The sequence below is a fragment of the Halichoeres trimaculatus genome, unplaced genomic scaffold, assembly GCF_033239565.1.
Source record: "Halichoeres trimaculatus isolate MK-OKI-2021-1 unplaced genomic scaffold, fHalTri1.1 fHalTri1_scaffold_4, whole genome shotgun sequence".
NCBI classification, from domain to species: domain Eukaryota; kingdom Metazoa; phylum Chordata; class Actinopteri; order Labriformes; family Labridae; genus Halichoeres; species Halichoeres trimaculatus.
The window spans coordinates 34,135,250-34,153,075 of NW_027437182.1; the positions used below are offsets into that span (position 1 = coordinate 34,135,250).

The 17,826-nt window shown below is 37.9% G+C and overlaps 1 protein-coding gene across 8 annotated transcripts in view; it reads left to right on the forward strand.

The window, feature by feature from the left end:
* mcf2l2 (MCF.2 cell line derived transforming sequence-like 2) overlaps nt 1-17,826 on the forward strand; it is a 239,912-nt gene that overhangs the window by 105,204 nt on the left and 116,882 nt on the right. For 7 of the 8 annotated variants that reach the window (XM_074669199.1, XM_074669195.1, XM_074669202.1 and 4 more), the window contains exons 2-11: nt 256-339; nt 8,091-8,205; nt 9,111-9,201; nt 10,277-10,396; nt 11,091-11,207; nt 11,299-11,448; nt 14,069-14,193; nt 14,277-14,391; nt 14,879-14,998; nt 16,978-17,169. In XM_074669199.1, coding sequence (XP_074525300.1) covers nt 256-339; nt 8,091-8,205; nt 9,111-9,201; nt 10,277-10,396; nt 11,091-11,207; nt 11,299-11,448; nt 14,069-14,193; nt 14,277-14,391; nt 14,879-14,998; nt 16,978-17,169 — 1,229 coding nt within the window. The remainder of the gene's footprint in view (nt 1-255; nt 340-8,090; nt 8,206-9,110; nt 9,202-10,276; nt 10,397-11,090; nt 11,208-11,298; nt 11,449-14,068; nt 14,194-14,276; nt 14,392-14,878; nt 14,999-16,977; nt 17,170-17,826) is intronic. The other variant, XM_074669196.1, reaches the window with a different exon arrangement.

The following is a 17,826-nucleotide window of genomic DNA, read 5'->3' on the forward strand; positions in this document are numbered from 1 at the left end:
ACACCATTTGAATCTGTGAAAAAAAAAAAACTGTTACCTGAAATGATAGCACTTCCATCAGTAAACATTCAGGTAGTTTGTCTTACCTGAGCCACACACATTTGTTGTGTTCCTATCAAACAGCTCCATGAGATTCTGACAGCAGTCTCCAGCAGGTGGAGCTAAGTGTTGCTCCAAGTGTTACTTTCTGTATGTTTGACTCAGTCTGCTGATAGTCTTATCTGACTGTGTATGTGTGTGTGTCTTTATTTCCAGATGAGATCATGCAGCAGGAGATCAGGCCCCTGCTGGCTGTGGACATCATCGAGCAGCTTCACCGCCAGTTTGCCCTGCTCTCAGGTAAGAAGCAGCGCTCCACTCTCCTCACATACACTATAAGGGGTAAAGTCTCATTTATGGCAAGACATTAAAAGCAAACTGACTTCATAGGCTCATGTCAAGGTTGAAAAAAAGATCTTTTTACTGTGTAGCGAATAAACCCTGAAAAATATGAAATTCATGACTATTTCTTCAAATTTCTTTGAAAATGGTTTCAAAGAAAACTGCACACTTTCCTCTTAATTACTTCCTTTAATTGGAGACATGCTGCTTGAAGTTAAGATTCTTTAAAATATGTAGTACTTTCAATAAAAAAAGACTGAAGAGTTAGGCAAGTATTGTATAGTGTAAAAATGGATCTTAAAACAAAAAAAACAAGCAAACAAAAAAAAAAAACACTCTCATTGTGCTCTCATGTACCACAGAGAAATCCCCCTGCAGTGAATGTTAGAGCAGACATGTTAAAGCTTCATCCTGGTTTCTGCTGATGACTCTTTTTATCCATAACTCTTTTTGATGTGCTGTTACATTTTGTTTCCTCTTCTTTACTTCCATTTAGCTGCAAAAACAGAAATGACTCTTAAAACACCTTAAATAGTCTTGAAAACTTCCTGAATGTCTTTTATAGATCAGGTGCTCTTCCTCCACTTCTGTTTCTCCTTAAAGCTCAGGGGAAGTGAAAGTGCCCCTTTAAGCCCTTCTGATAAAATGCTCCTGATTTAGTGTTTCCACCACGGCCTGAAGGTTATGTGAATCAGTGCAGTGATGTGTGGAGAAAGAATAAAGGTTGTTGCAACACACTACCAGACCAGTAGAGGGCAGAATGATGATGAGAAGGGTCCACGTGTGGGCTTGTAGCAGAGAGGAAGATCTGAACCTTTTAGTGGGCGGGTCCCATACCTTTTGAAGTGGCACAGAACCATGGGGGAAGACTAAATGAGACTTTAGAAATGGTAACCAAGCACAGTCAAGCTCTGGAACCAGACCTACTGTATCACGAAGACACTGTATTTATTAATTTATTTAAACTTTTTCAAATTTGGTCTTTTTTTTTCTTAACTAGATGTGGGAACTGTGGGTTTTCAGGATTCACTTTTTTGTCACTAAAAATTAAATTTGACACATTTTAATGAGCTTCTTTTATTTTTAATAGGAAAAATAATCAAAGGACAGGGGGAAAAAAAACTATTTAGATGCAAAAACAAAACAAAACAAAAGGACAGCCTAAAAATTGAATAAGTTGTATGCTTGCAAATGTGGTTCATCACCTTTTTTTTAGCAGTTAAATGATGGATTTACTTCATTATGAAATGAATATACATTTTCTTAAAATAGCATACAATGATATATCATATGTTTAAAAAAAAAACCCACAAAGTTAATGGACAGCCAGTGTTGTGGATTTATGGATTTATGGATTTATGGATTTATGGATTTATTTATTTATCTATTCATTTATTTATTTAAAAAAATGATAAAAAGGAACGATATACATAAATTACTAAAAGAGATCCCACACCAGTGGGTTTCTATCACAGTCTGAACAGTCCACAGATGAATACTGTTGCTGCAATTCATCTGTGAGCATGAGGATGAATTTGTTGAATGGACACTTGAAAGGAGAAAAGCGCCACAGACAAAGCTGTTTCCAGTCGAAGATGTTTCAAAAAACTCATAACAGGTTCGACTGGTGCAACACTGGAGCACACAGATCAACCCGTGTTTCAACCAAGCGGCAACCTTCAGTCTGAAAACATGAGGCAAAATCTGCAGTTTGTTAAGGCTTGCTCCAGAAATGATGGAAATCACAAACACATCAAGGCGAAATGAGCATTTTTCACAGCAGAAATCAATATATTTGTAGCCTGAAGTGACAGAGGGTCACTTTTATTTTCTAGCTCTGCAGTTTCAAAGATATTTAGAACAAAACTTTTTCCCAATCAGAGGCACAGCGCACATGACTGACATGTGCCCTGTATCTGTTAGTGTGGGAGCTCAAAGCCCATTCCATTTCATACATGGCCATGCCAGTCAATTCGCGGTAGCACTTTAGATTACAGCCCGCGTCTTACAGTGTAGTTTCCCGTCTCTTACAGTGTAGTTTCGTCAACTGTAGGGGTAACTCTCACACATGTACCTTGACATTTTGCGGTACCTATCGGGTAGTTACGCTCTCGTCTTACAGTGTAGTTTCCCGTCTCTTACAGTGTAGTTTCCTCAACTGTAGGGGTAACTCTCACACATGTACCTTGACATTTTGCGGTACCTATCGGGTAGTTACGCTCTCGTCTTACAGTGTAAGTCCTGGAGTCTTACAGTGTAGTTTCGTCAACTGTAGGGGTAACTCTCACACATGTACCTTGACATTTTGCGGTACCTATCGGGTAGTTACGCTCTCGTCTTACAGTGTAGTTTCCCGTCTCTTACAGTGTAGTTTCGTCAACTGTAGGGGTAACTCTCACACATGTACCTTGACATTTTGCGGTACCTATCGGGTAGTTACGCTCTCGTCTTACAGTGTAGTTTCCCGTCTCTTACCATGAACTTATCAAAACAGTGTAATTTTCCTGGGCATAAGCTTTTGCTGTTAATGTGCCACTTCCTCTTAACAATGAGTATGGTGAATAAAGTAGACCAATGATGAACCTAAACACTGTAATGTATTGATGAGTATGTGTTTCACACAATAATGATAAGACTTGCAGATGTAAAAAAAACAACTTTATTTTTTTAAACACACAGAGACCCCACATAGTAATTCACCTTTTAAGTAACCCGGCCATCAAGTTAGAACTTGCCTCTGCTTACTGTCTAACTGTCCAGTACTTCCACTGCGACAACCCACTACTTTACCTGTAACTACTGGTCAACAACTGGAACCGGGCTGGATTTTAAAGTGCACACTTGTTGGCTTTACTTACTGTGTAACTACCCACTACTTTACTGTAACTACTGGTCAACAACTGGAACCGGGCTGGATTTTAAAGTGCTCATTTATTGGCTTTACTTACTGTGTAACTACCCACTACTTTACCTGTAACTACTGGTCAACAACTGGAACCGGGCTGGATTTTAAAGTGCACACTTGTTGGCTTTACTTACAGTGTAACTACCCACTACTTTACTGTAACTACTGGTCAACAACTGGAACCGGGCTGGATTTTAAAGTGCACACTTGTTCGCTGTACTTAATGTTTAACTACCCTCTACTAGTGTGCATTTTATAATCTAGTCCAGTTCCAGGTGTTGACCAGTAGTTACAGGTAAAGTGCTGGGTTGTTGCAGTGGAACTGTTGAAGCTACTGACATCTATGTTTCTATGATGAATAATGCTTGGACACTTTATCCACACAGATACTCCGGTCAGAGAGTAAAGGCAGATACACAGTTCACAGTTCAGTCTTTTATGTATCCTTTTAGAAACAGCATTACAGCAACAGCCGGATGCATGGAGATTGAATGAACGAAGAGGATGAATAATGTGTGTGACATCAACGTCCAACAGCCACTTATCAGTAGTGCATCTCAACAGGGCTGGCAGTGTATGGTATCTGAAACAATAAATAACAGAAGGTGAATCAAAGACAGTGTCTACCAGACGTAAATGATGCGCCCACTAGCTATTTAGCATTAGCAGTGCAACGTAAGGGAAATAAGAACCAAAATTCCAGCCACATAAACAAACATTAGCTAAATGTTTATTCCCCTCTCAACACTCCTTAAAGATAACTTGTAAGCTATTGAAGTACTTACTTCCTCAAGAATGCATCACTGATAACTTATAAGATGTTTTGAAGGTGCTTTTAAACAATCGCGGAATCTCCGTTCGGGCTATACAACTTTTAGGACCCCAGGCTGCCCGCATAAAGGCATGAACGCAAATACACAAAATCCTAAGGACCCCGGTCTGCCCTCTAAGTTGCCTGAATAAAATTATATACAAAATGCTTATAACACATCAACGAAGAACAGAGGCAATTTATAACAGAAAATACTGGATAGTTAGCCAGTAAGCAAAGACAAGTGTGATCTTAATGGATCAGTAACTTAAAAGGAGAATTACAATGTGGGGTCTCTGTGTGTATAAAAAAATAAAGATATTTTATACGTCTGAATATCATTATTATGTGAAACCCATACTCATCAATACATTACAGCTTTTAACTTTATCATTGGTCTACATAATCTTTATCCATGCTGATTCTTAAGAGGAAGTGATACATCAAGGTTTGCATAGTTAGAGCATATGTCCAGGAAAATTACACTGTTTTGATAAGTTCATGGTAAGACACGGGAAACTACACTGTAAGAGACGGGAAACTACACTGTAAGACGAGAGCGTAACTACCCGATAGGTACCGCAAAATGTCAAGGTACATGTGTGAGAGTTACCCCTACAGTTGAGGAAACTACATTGTAAGAGACGAGAAACTACACTGTAAGACGAGAGCGTAACTACCCGATAGGTACCGCAAAATGTCAAGGTACATGTGTGAGAGTTACCCCTACAGTTGAGGAAACTACATTGTAAGAGACGAGAAACTACACTGTAAGACGCGGGCTGTAATCTAAAGTGCTACCCAATTGGCTTCAGAACTCCTTTTTGGAAATAGACAGGTGATGTCAGAAAGACTTAGGCTATGTTCACACTGCAGTTAAAAGTGACCTGAATCTGATTTTTTCGCTCAAATGTGACCGATATCTGCTTTGCTTCTGAAGTGCTGAACAGCACAAGTCACACTGAAGCTGACATTTTCAAATCAGAGTCAGGCCGGACAGCGTGTGAATGTGGTGTGGATGAGTGATTGTGATGAGCAATGTAAAAATGCTTTAAGTGTTCAAAAAGACTAGAAAAATGCAGATCAAGTGCATTTACCAAGTCAGAGGCAGCCTGACCCCAGTGACCTGTGAAGTCTATGTTTGCCACAGCTCCCACAGCTGCCGTCACTCCCATATGTTTTTAACTGATCTGTTTGAGTGAAAGAACAGTGTAAACTGTTTTATTTCTCACTTTCTGTCTTTGTCCTTGTTAATGGTTGGGACTTTCGCCTCTTATTGCAGGTTGCACTATTTTATTTTGAAAGTTTGGACAGGAATTCTCCTCCTGACAGGCCAGCGCTCAGACTAGGTGCCCTCAGACTTTCCAGATGTGTTGTTAGCGGTGGTACAGCAGCCTGTGCGGTTGTACTCAGATTTTTATCATTCCTCCTCTCAGCACTCTGACAGCAGGCAAAATAACAACTGTTTCTATAACCCCTCTGTCAGCGCTGCTCTGCTCCACAGTTATATAAGTCCACACAGGCCCAGTCCATCCCTACACACAAGTGAGTGCAGGACATTTTGGTCTTTTATTTGACGACTTCACCACATTGAGAGTGAAACTGCATTTCACTGACAGTGGTTAGTGAAGTTTGCTGCAGGCAGTCACTCTGAGCGCTCCTGTCTGGACTTCTCTTCATTTTATAACTTGCATATGTGTTGGTGTTGCTCTTAACCTCTTCAGGAATTTAGTCCTTACTCCTGGAAATATAAAGAGCAGAAGTTTTTTTCTAGTCTTTACTAGTTAGATCAAGTTTCACAACAAATGACACAGACATTTTTCACTGTCACTTTAATCCCGTCTGTGTTTTTCTCACTGCCAGTGAGATTTTTACAGCTGATGTTAAATGAAGAAGCCTCACAGTATTAGAGGATATCTGCCTCTGCAGTTTATCACAAGCAAGGGGGCTTTTTCATATGGCCACAACTTTTGTCTTACAATGTTTTAATCATGTCATTGAAATGAATCATGGTCTAAATGATGTGTACATACACATTATCCGTCAAGTGCACAAAGAAAAGAAAAGAAAAGAAAAGAAAAGAAAAGAAAAGAAAAGAAAAGAAAAGAAAAGAAAAGAAAAAAGAAAACAAAAGAAAACAAAAGAAAAAACAAAACAAAACAGAAAAAGAAAAGAAAAGAAAGAAGAAGAAGATCATGAAAAATCTTACTGAGCTACATCTGGACTGTGCATAGGCTACTTGTAAAAAAGCGAAAGCTCTGTACATTCTGCAAAAACTCAAAAACTCTGACACTTGACGTCTTTAAATGAATGTAATCCAGCAGCACCAAGAACAAAAAGCGGGTACTGGCATGCCACTTGCAGGTTAGTGGTACATGCCAGTTCTTAAGTGGCATATTCCGTGTTTTTAAACTGGCGTGCTGGTTCCATCAGGGATGTGCCGTATGTATAAGATCAGTATATTCTGTTTTCTAACACCAGGTGCTCTAAAAAGACAAGCCTTTATCATACTGACTGCCATGTTTTTTTTTTTTTTTGACAGTTTAATTTTAACAGGAATAAAAACAAATGTATATGTTTTATGTTCTTATGCATTAGTGGAATTGTTTTTGTTTATGTATCAGAGAAAACAGTAAACATTCATACAGCCAAAGCTTCGCCTGAGTTGTCATTTCTTGTACAGTTTAACTGAGTGCTCTAAAAGATGCAGCCTATCAATATTAGAGTGAGCAGTTGATTATGTCTGGTTGGCTAACTTGGTTAGCATTAGCCTAGCCTATAGTGAAACTTAATTTTCATACAGTTAAAGCTACAGAACAAGGTGCATGACATTTTTTTTTTTTTTTAAAGCAGTTCTTGTTAAAGACAGAGCGCCACCCCTCATAAAACCATGTGCCCTGTTAAAGCATTCAAAGCACTTCAAGAACTGGAATATTCCACTCAGTCTCAAATGGCATGCCAGATACCACTTTTTATTCTTGCTATTTATCATGATGTGAAAATGTTATTTAAGAACACTCAGAGTTCAAAGAGGACACGATACTGAGACCAGGGTGTTATTTACCACACAGCTCAGCAGTTCAGGGAATTTGCTTGCATATGAATTTTACCCATACAAGTAGGAATGGGTAACGTGTTACTCTCAAATACTCTCAGATTTGGAGCAATGTTGACATTTCTTTTGAAGTTTGAAGTGTTGGTAAGCTGACAAATGTTATCTCAGGATCTTTTCACCTCAGCTCTATTTGGCAGGTGTTGACAGTTGATGCTATCCATTGTCAAATCCTCCGTTCTTGATCTGCTTGTCTATTCATGTGTGCATTGATTTTATGGTGGTTATTGACTGAAAGGACCGTAACAGAGTAAATAAATGCAGCCAGATATGATTTAGAACAAAACTTTACCAACAAATATGATCAGGATGAGTATGGCAGGATTTTAGGGCAGGATCAGGATCTGGATTTTATACTTCTATCTCTGGATGTTCATGACGCACATTTTCACATCATGGTTAATGTAACTTAAAACAAACAGACAAAAAAAATGATTTGAACAGTTTATAAATATCTAATTGCTGTATTTTTTTCAGATGTGTAGATGACTTTTCTGGTTATTTTCTTACCTTGAAGCCTCAGAGTATTTGAGGCTCAATGTCGCCCTCTTGTGGCTTTTCTTTTTATAACAGCAATGTTTGGGCTTTGCTGTACATTGGTGTAAAATGTATTCAGGATTTTTTTGAGACTTTTAATGCCTTTCTCTTTTAAGTTCTATATCCTATATTTATACTTCTTTAATTATTTAACTCTTTTTTTTAGTACAAATAGGGCTGGGCCCAATAAACACCTCTGACTGGGGAGAAAAAAGTAATATTCTAAGATTTGTAACTCAAACGGATGTTTTTCTTTTTTTAATTTGTTGTAAAAAGGTGCTGACAGTAGATACATAATATCACGGACAAAGGTTTGATCATATGTGGGTGTTTTTGTGTTACAGGAGGGCGAGGAAAAGATGGCGCCCCCATCATCACCTTCCCAGAGTACTCAGGCTTCAGTGAAGTGCCGGAGGAAGACTTCCTAAATGTTGTTACATACCTGACCAGCATCCCCAGGTACCCAGACTCTCTCTCTCTCACACACGCCCACACAACACAACTACATACAGTCCTCCTCATATGGAGCCAACAAAAGCATGAAGAAACTTCTCTGTTTTAAAGAAGTCGTTGAAGAGCCTGGTCTAAATTTCAGAGTTTGCTGATGTTGTTGGTTTTGATCTGTTTTGGACTGGCCCATTAGTGTTTTATAACTGCAGATGGTCTTGGGAGTCCAGTTTAGGAACACCTGATAGCCTACTGACTTTGCACTGGTCCAGCAAGATTGTGTGTTAGTGCAATAAGAAGATGACCATAAATACAATATACTGTATCTGCACTACACAGTGTTTTTTTTCTTCATTTTTTGTGTTTTTGTGTTTTTGTTTCTCTAACACAAACTGTATCCTTAAAAAAAAAAAAAAAAAAAAAAAAAAAACAGGATAAGAAGCAGGAACCATGTGAGTTACTATTAGTCCTGTGTGGCTCTTTGCAATAATAATGGGATGAGAGTAAAGGTAGCACATTATTAATGTCGACTGTTGTAGTTATGTTAGCTTAAGCTATGAACTTGCTCTCAGAGAGATTAAAGGATAATCTTATTTTAGTCTATTTACTGTCTATGGGACAGCCACCATTATGACTCAGCTTCGTTGGCAAGTACTCACGAATTACCAAGTTATATACAATCAAATGATGCAAGCAATGCTAAAATGTTAGCATGTTGTTTAATCAGCAGGATATGATTAAAGACGTGCAGCAGAGTTCATCCTGGTAAACAGCTGATACACTGGCTTAATCAATGAGACACGTGTTAAAGGTTCAGAACTCCTCTCTGGCTGTGCGCTACTTAAGTTAGACTAGAACTGACTTGATGGTCTTACACAGAGCTGCTGTAAACCTGTTTCCTGTCTCTCCTGTACCAGCCTGGATGCTGCCAGCATCGGCTTCATCATCATCATCGACCGGCGCAAGGACAAATGGAGCTCAGTGAAGGCCTCGCTGTCCAGGATCGCTGTGAGTTCATGGAAATGACTTTTGTTTACACAATGTGGACATACGGGGAGCCAGTGTTAAGACATCAAAACTGCACTGATGTGATCCCCTTTCCTGGTCTGAGTAAGTCTTTTTTAGGAAGACTTTTAAAGACACTTACAGAAATCAAGTTGAATGAAAATAAAGAGCCAGTTTCATTTTTCACAAAAATGTTAAATAGAAAAGATACAAATCAGTATAAATTCTTAATTTATTAACACGTTTATTTAGAATTTTTTTTATCTCTTTTAGATTCCAAAAAGTGATATTTGTGAGTATTTGCAATTTTAAACAGTGGATCCCCACTGCCACTTAAAAAATGTTTAACAATTTTAAGAAGTCTCTGCAACTTGAGCTAAAATGAAAACATAAGTTCTCCACTAAACCAGGCCTGGTTAAGTGGAGAAATGATTTGCTCAACAGGACATTGTAAATTATGTACTGGTCTGTTTTATTTTTATTTTTATTTTTTTTTTTGATAATAATAATAATAATAATAATAATAATAATAATAATTTTTGTCTTTTTATTTATCCTTTGTTTATCATTTTTCTCTTAAAAACGAAGTCCTTATCCTCTACCAGGACAAAAAAAGCTCTATGTTGTAATGTATACTTGTGTCCACTAGAGGGCAGTGTATGAAAAAAATAGTATCTCCACAGGCTTCAAACTTCGTGATCACTGAGTTTTTTTAAAAAGCATGTAATCTTCATGATAAGAGATGAAATGGTAACTGAAGACTGTGAAGCTTTGTTTAATGAGGATGAAAAAATACACACATATATAAAAACAGTTTAAAAGAACAAAATAAAAAAAGATACATTAAATTATACACTTTGGTCAGCAGAAGATCACATTCTGGCAGGTGCAGCCAAGCTGATCCAGTTTAATCAATGAAAAGAGATAAAAGAACAAGCTGTTTTTTATGAATGACTGAATGGACTGAATGAATGAATGAATGCTTTATTTTGAACATGTGTGCAAATAATGCAAGAAGTAAAGTGGAGAAGAAAGAAAAAAAAAATATCTTCACTGTGTCTGACGTTGTGTTGTCCAGGGGGCGTTTCCTGGAAACCTGCAGCTGGTGCTGGTGTTGAGGCCGTCCAGGTTCTTCCAGAGGGCCATCGCAGACATCGGGATCAAACTGCACAAGGATGACTTTAAAATGAAGGTACCGGTAAGCATGTCTCTGTACCATCATCTAGAAACATCCCTTTGTTTCTGTCAGAGACTGGACGCATGAAAAACATCAGCTCATCAAAGTGGTCCCCGTCGCCATCGCCATCGCCATCGCTATCCTCATTCCCATCACTGTGACACACAGATTACACAGGCCAAAAACAGCCACTAAATGATCCAGACAATTAGAGCAGACGCCACAAATACCCACTTCTAGGGTGTGGCACTGTTTCCTGTGACTGTTACACCACATGGTTTCTGTGGTCAATGCATAGATTCTACACATCCTGTCGGCCCACATGTGTTTTTCATGACCTTATCGTAGGGTTGTGGTTTCTGCTCTGGTGCTGCACTTGTGGGTTTCCTCTGCCTGAGTGGGTAGACTCAGAGGTCGGTGTCTGTTGGTTGTTTTTGAAGATTGGAAGACAAAAACAGCTGGCATCTTTGAGCAAAGATAAATATTTTCATATGTTTCTTTTTCTTTCCAGAAAGAAAGTCAAAGTTAAACAAGTCTAGAATCATTTTTCTCACCCATAGTTATAAACAACTCCTTGAAGTAGTGCCATTGTACTAAATGACATCAAATGTCTTGTCTACCTTCAATTTTCTTTCATGCTCATATAAAATGCAAACATGCTTGTTGTACCTCAGCCTATTCTATATTGTGATAAAAATGTCTGACTGTGTTGCAGATTGTGATGCTGAACTCTCTGTCCGATCTGCACGGCTATGTGGAGAAGGGCCAGCTGACCAGGGAGCTGGGAGGAAACCTGGAGTACTGCCACAGTCAGTGGATACACCACCGAACTGTGAGGAAACTTACTGTGCACAGCAAAAGTTAAACAAGAGGTCACCAAAACTGTGAGCACTGAATTGTTCCTCGTGCGTGATTTCCTGCAGGCCATCGAGAACTTCGCCATGACGGTGAAAACCACGGCCCAGATGCTGCAGAAATTTGGGACTGACCTGGCAGAGACGGAGCTTCCCAATGATGTCCAGTGCACCAAAGACCTGCTGACAACACATACTGACAAACACAACAGTCTCAAGGTGATTAACACTTTGTTTACAAAGTACATAGACATGGACGCTTCATCCATGCACAGAAAAAAAAAACTATTTTATCATGGTTGGTTTGAAACTTGATTGTGACTCATGCAGCTAGCAACAAGAAAAAAAAGGCTGTATTTACAACCTATGGGTGTGACACTGTGATAAAAAGAGTCATTAAACAATCCTCAGTTTGCCTCTGAGAAACTGAGTGTAACACCTGGGGATGTGGAAGAGCCATGTACAAATTATCATAGATCTGTAGTGATCAGGGTTTCTAATTATCACAACAAAATGAGCCCTAAAATTATTTTTTGCTATGTCTCACTCTTCCTCATTAAGAAGCTACAGACAAGTGAGTCCTCCTTTCTTAAAACTAGCTTCAATGCTGCTGATACACCATTTCCACCAAGCCAGTTTAGGGCCTAATCAGGCACCAGTTAAAACATGACTTTGAACCAGAAAAACATGGATCCAGAGAAGATTAAACCCCCTGCTGGGCTAGAGTAAAGAACTGCTTACACCAGGCTGGAGACAGAGTTCACAACACAGTCTCCTCATTCCTCTTTTTACCTTCTTCTCTTGTAATCAGTGAAGAAGTCTTTCCCCGTTTTGATGAGGAAACTTGAAGCCTGGATAAGATTTAGAGTGTAGCATTTAGGTTAAACTTAAAAAATCAGGCACTTCAGCACTGTCTGAACATATGTTGGCATTTTAAAGAGTCAACCCCGTACATGAATCTATTTCATGGGTTTTATGATGGGAAAAATTCTTTATCCTGATCCCTGTGCTTTTTGTAGAAACAATCTGGTTCTTACACAGCTCTCATGTGTAACTAACTCTGAACTAGAACCAGGGCTGCTCCAGTAAAAAAGGGGTAAAACATTTGTCTAAACTTGACTTTTTCATCTTCTAGACATCTGAGTTAAAAGCAATTATTTGGAAGGAGAAAAGAGTTTTCAAGAAAAACATCTTGACACATCTGATTACATACAGAGGTTCTGCAAAAAGTCAAAAACTGAGCTCATAAAAAAATGTCTTAATAGACTTCATTTAAGCTCGATGTGAAGATATCTTCTTTCTAGATATCCCAAGTCAAAAATGAAGCCTGAACTGCTTTTGATAAGTGAGAAAATCTGCCGATAAAAGAAAAGGGGGAAAAAAACTACTACAAGGAGCCAGACGTTTGTTGTATCCATTGAAAGAGTCAATGTCAGGTCAGATTCCATTTATTTCATATATTAATTGTGTTTTTAAAGTGTCAAAATTTATGGATTTTGTCATTTTTGCAGTCGATACTAATGTTATTTGCTCATCATACTCATTTGTACAATCATACCTGAGCTGTTGTGTCAAAGTGAGGGTTAATACCTATTAGGGATGGGTACCAAATTAGGTACTTTTATTGGTACCAACCGAATTCAGACAAAAGTACCAGGTACCGATTCACGTAAAATCAAAAGGTACCATGTTTAGGTACCTAAATGCATCCTTGTGACTGTGAGAGAGTGAAAGAGTAGGAGATTTTCCATGCTGGACATAAACACAGCATTGCAAGGTTATATACTGGAGAATAAATGTTCCGAAACAAAAAAGTTCTGAAGACTGGTACTGTTGAGTACCAACACCGAAAGCCAGGTACCGGGCATCAGTGCCATCAAATGTGAAAGGTACCCATCCCTAATACCTTCCTCTGTAAAAACTACAGAAAAAAGCCATAAGACAAGTTCACAACATGAAAATACAACGATCAAACCGATCGACTGAAAACATCTGCATTGGAGTTCCAGGATCTGGTTAGATTGAAAACAGCACAAATAGTTTACAAAGCCAGAAATAACCTCCTACCAAACAACATCCAAACTTTGTCCTGTGAGAGGGAGGGTTATAAAAACTATGAGAGGTATTTTTTAATTTATGGAATGGTCTAGAAGTTTAGAATAAATCCAGTAAAAAAAAAAAAAAATTGTACCAATTCAAACAAAGGTTCAGAAAAGGAGTGTTAGGAAGGTGTAATAAGGAAGAGGGGAAATGAGAAGTCATTTAAAGGGATGATTTATCAGCTTTCAGTTTAGCGTTGTTTGCTTTGGACAGACGTTTGTAGAGAGAAACTTGTTGTTTTGGTTTCTTATTTGTGACGACCGGGGTTGGAAATAGATAAGCCCTGATTTTCCTTTCTCATTTCAGACCCGAGTGGTTGTTTTGTTTGGAGTCTGAGTTTGTTGTGGTAAAGTCGTAGTAGTTTTATTCTGATTTGTTTGGCCTGAAATAAACTATTTGAATTTAATTAATTTTTTTCATTATGGGAAACCCAGGCTGTATTTTGGCCTCTAATATCTCATGACATTTTTCTTGACCTGTTGGCTGAATGTGCCATTTATTAAGTCTAGACAGACATTGCTTAGTGGAAATCAGTCACAAAAACTTCATTTTGAGAATTAGTCGTGTAACAGTCTGTTATGAGGCCACTGATCGTTGCCCTCCAAGTTTCGTAGAGAATGAAGCTGCTGATCTTTCAAACACCAGAGTGATCCGTTGAAGGGACTTAAGTTGCACATTCGTCCCTCTCTGTCTGGATGGTTTTAACGTTTTTTCTTCTGCTCTTTTCTCCATAAACCAGGATGAGCTGAGGTTAGCGCTGAAGCAGGGCACCACCTTGTTAGGATGCATAAAGGAGCAGGCCACCAAGTCTGAGAACCACAAACTGAACCCTGATGAGCTGGAAAACCAAACCACCGTGGAGAGGTAAGTTTGTCTCCTATATGATAAAACAGCTGATAGTGTGTCTCAGTGTATGTGTGTACCTGACTTCCTGTTGTGTGTCTCAGGCTCCTGGCCCAGCTGGATGAGACGGAGAACGCCTTTGAACAGTTTTGGTGTAAACACCATCTGAAACTGGAGCAGTGCCTGCAGCTACGCCACTTTGAACAGGACTTCAGAGAGGTATATCTGTCGATCTGTCCGTCTCTTTCTCACTCTGCCTGTCTGCCTCTGGCCTCAAACCTTTGGATCTGCTCTCCTCCAGCCTCTCCTCACACAGCTTTAGATGATGTAATAGCACACTTTAAAAAACACACCTACTGAACATTTTGTAAGTTTGACGATGGCAGTGTTTCACATTATCTCTGATTGTGTAGTTTTAAGGCTTCCTGTCAGGTGACGTGTCATTAGAGCAGAATGTTAGTTTATCCATCTGAAAATTAGCAAGCGATCAGGTTTTTGTGTAGAAGAGTAAAACTGGCCCAAGCAAAAGTAATGAGACTAAATAACTTTGTACCACATGTGGTGACATCATAAAACACCCAGCTCAAAAAGTTTATTTATGAAGATGAGTCTGCATATACAAAAGGAAAAATAATCTTTTTTCTTCTTTTTTTCCTTCTTTTTTTTTTCTTTCTAATCTTGTTCTTTGTCCTGACTGTTTTTCCAGGTCAAAGTATCTCTGGACAGTTTGATGGACAGTCTCACCAGCCTATCAGACATAGGGGACTGTGTGACCAGAGTTGAACTCCTGCTGAAAGAGCTGAAGACACTAGAGGAGAAGGCTAAGGTGAGTCAACAACAACAACAGGACTATTCCTGTATACAAAAAAATAATAATTAAAATATAAAATTTAAACTAACGCTTTAAAAACCTCACATGTTAAACCTGGTACATTAATAACATTAATAATAAAGTTCCAAAGTAAGCAGTGGTAAATTTTCCTGAGGACTTCTTCGATTTAACTTTTTAAAAAATGTTCAAACCAGAGGAAGTTTAAAAAAAAAAAAAGAAGAAAAATAGAAAAAAAAAGCGAACATAAAACACTGTTAAACTAACTGCTGCACACATACAGTCTTCCCAAGAACCAACCTCTTAAGTTGCAGACAGCTGTGTCAGGATAAACAATATGCAGCCCTCTCATATGCAGCACACTGTGAGCCCTGTTTATAAATCTAGATAAAAACAAAACATCACACAAACATTCACGTTTGGATGCATTTCTCAAAAGAATAAAGAATTAACTGACTTTTTGAACGCAGATTTTTGATTTCAGTTATCATTGTTATTTGACTCAGTTCAGACAGTTTGTTATGCTATTAAAACTAAGTGTTTCAGTTTGGATGCAAAAGCATAACCAGAGGAAGATGAAAATGAAGCAGTTAAGATAATTTGTTGGAGGAGATAAAAGGGTATAAGGCAAGGATCTAGACATTAGCTACATTGGGATGTAGCTAATGTCTAGTTCTAGTATTTTTACAAGCAGTTGTCAGAAAACCAAACAGGTAGACATTGATGTGCCCAACATTACAGTCAACTTTCCCAGTAAAAAAATACTAACCTCAAATGTTGTTTTCTTTGTAAATATAATTTCCAGAGCGTTGTGGAATTTTAACCAGAAATTTCTGATTGCTGGTCAGTTTTAAAAAAAAAGGTGCCAATGGTTGGCATCTTTGTGTCCACGTTGTTTCCAGCTTTCTGGATCCTCTCTTGTGAGATAAGTTTTTTGTTTTGGGGTGATAAAAAAACCTAACCAGACACTTCCATCCAAATTCTCTCCATGCCTTGATAGTTGAGCCATTCTTCTTTTAAGATAGTGAAGTTTCCTTCTTTTTCCCATTTGCTTTTTTTTTTTTACATATTCAGTTTAATATATATATATATATATATATATATATATATATATATATATATATATATATATATATATATATATATATATATATATATATATATATATATATATATAAATATATATATATATATATATATATATATATATATATATATATATATATATATATATATATATATATATATATATATATATATATATTTTTTTTTTTTTTTTGTCATAAAACTTTTTATATAGTCTGATATGGAATGTCTCTTCTTAAATTTTTGTAATCTTGACTTTTTTTAAAATCTCATAATAATGACTGTGTCTCATATTTTTGACATTCATGTCATAAACTTATATGAGAGTTTCATAATGTTGAATTTGTCCTAAGGTTTTGTCTTAGCAAACTTATTTTGTGTGACTTTTTATCTTAATATTTCAAAATATGTTTCATAAGTAAGACTTCTTTTGTATTATTTTATTAGGACAAGTCTCCCCCTCATTTTTTTTTTTTGCTTTGTTTTGTTTTGTTTTACCATACGGGAACAGGTTTCTGTGCACAGCAGCAGGAAGCACCTCTCAGCATATTCCACGCTTCATGTATTGTCTGTTGAAATCAGTGATAATCTCAATGTTTACCTTGGATCAATGAGACCTGATGAGTTCCTGATTCCAACGCTCCTTTTTCCTGGAACCTTTCACTCTGAGGCCTTTAAAGCTGGATAGAAACATGAAAACACAGTGCAGTGTGGTTTATAATGGTGCCACGTTACAAAATGATCACATGAATTTATCAGTGGGGATAATATTTGAACTTTGCCCTCAATAATGAATGAGATAATGACACAAACTGCTGACAGACGGTCTGTGAACATGCTTCATGAATTAAATTATCCTGTGATGAACTTTAAGTTTCTCTTTCTTTCAGCCCACACTGGAAAAAGCTCAGCTCCATGCGCTGCACGGTGATCAGCTGATCCAGAGCAACCACTACGCCGTGGACTCCATTCGGCCCAAATGTGTGGAGCTGAGGAGGGTCTGTGACGACTTCAGCAATGAAGCCAAGAAGAAGACGGATGTGTTGACCAAATCGCTGCAGATACACACGGGCATCGATAAGGTGAGGACACAAACAGCTGGTTTGAAGCTCACACCGCTCCTCATCAGGTAGTTGGTCTTTTACAGACTTCTGCATAAAGGTTAATGAAGCACAGCATCAACCTCAGCCCATGAATGTGGTTACCATGGCCCTCACCATCATTGTGACCCACAGAATACACAACCACACATCATGAGACATTATCAAAACTAAACCAGATGTGCAGATGAAACAGGCACCTTCAGGGGCCAGTTGTTCAAAGAATTTAATCCAGATCAAAATGATCCGGATTTGGAAATCCCATTTCTTGGTATCCAGGATCAGGTACTCCAACTCAGTTTTATACTGTTTTTTCAAAGCAACATTGGATTGGATCACCCTGATCCAGACAGACACTTTTCAAGATTACCAAACCTGGATCACCAGTGGTCTAAATGGGACAACAAATCATAAAGTGGGCTACCAACACTGCAAAGAACAACAGGTAGAAGAGCCAACATGTTTTTTTTAGTTTGAGAAAAAAAACAAAAAGTCACATAACGGTCCACTTCCATTTTTAATTTCTTTTACGACGCCTCATCTGAGCCACAAAAATGAATTCCAAAAATATACTTTCAAAACAAAGTGGATGTTTTGAAAACATCTGAAATGTTAAAAAAAAAAAGTATCTGTGCTTCT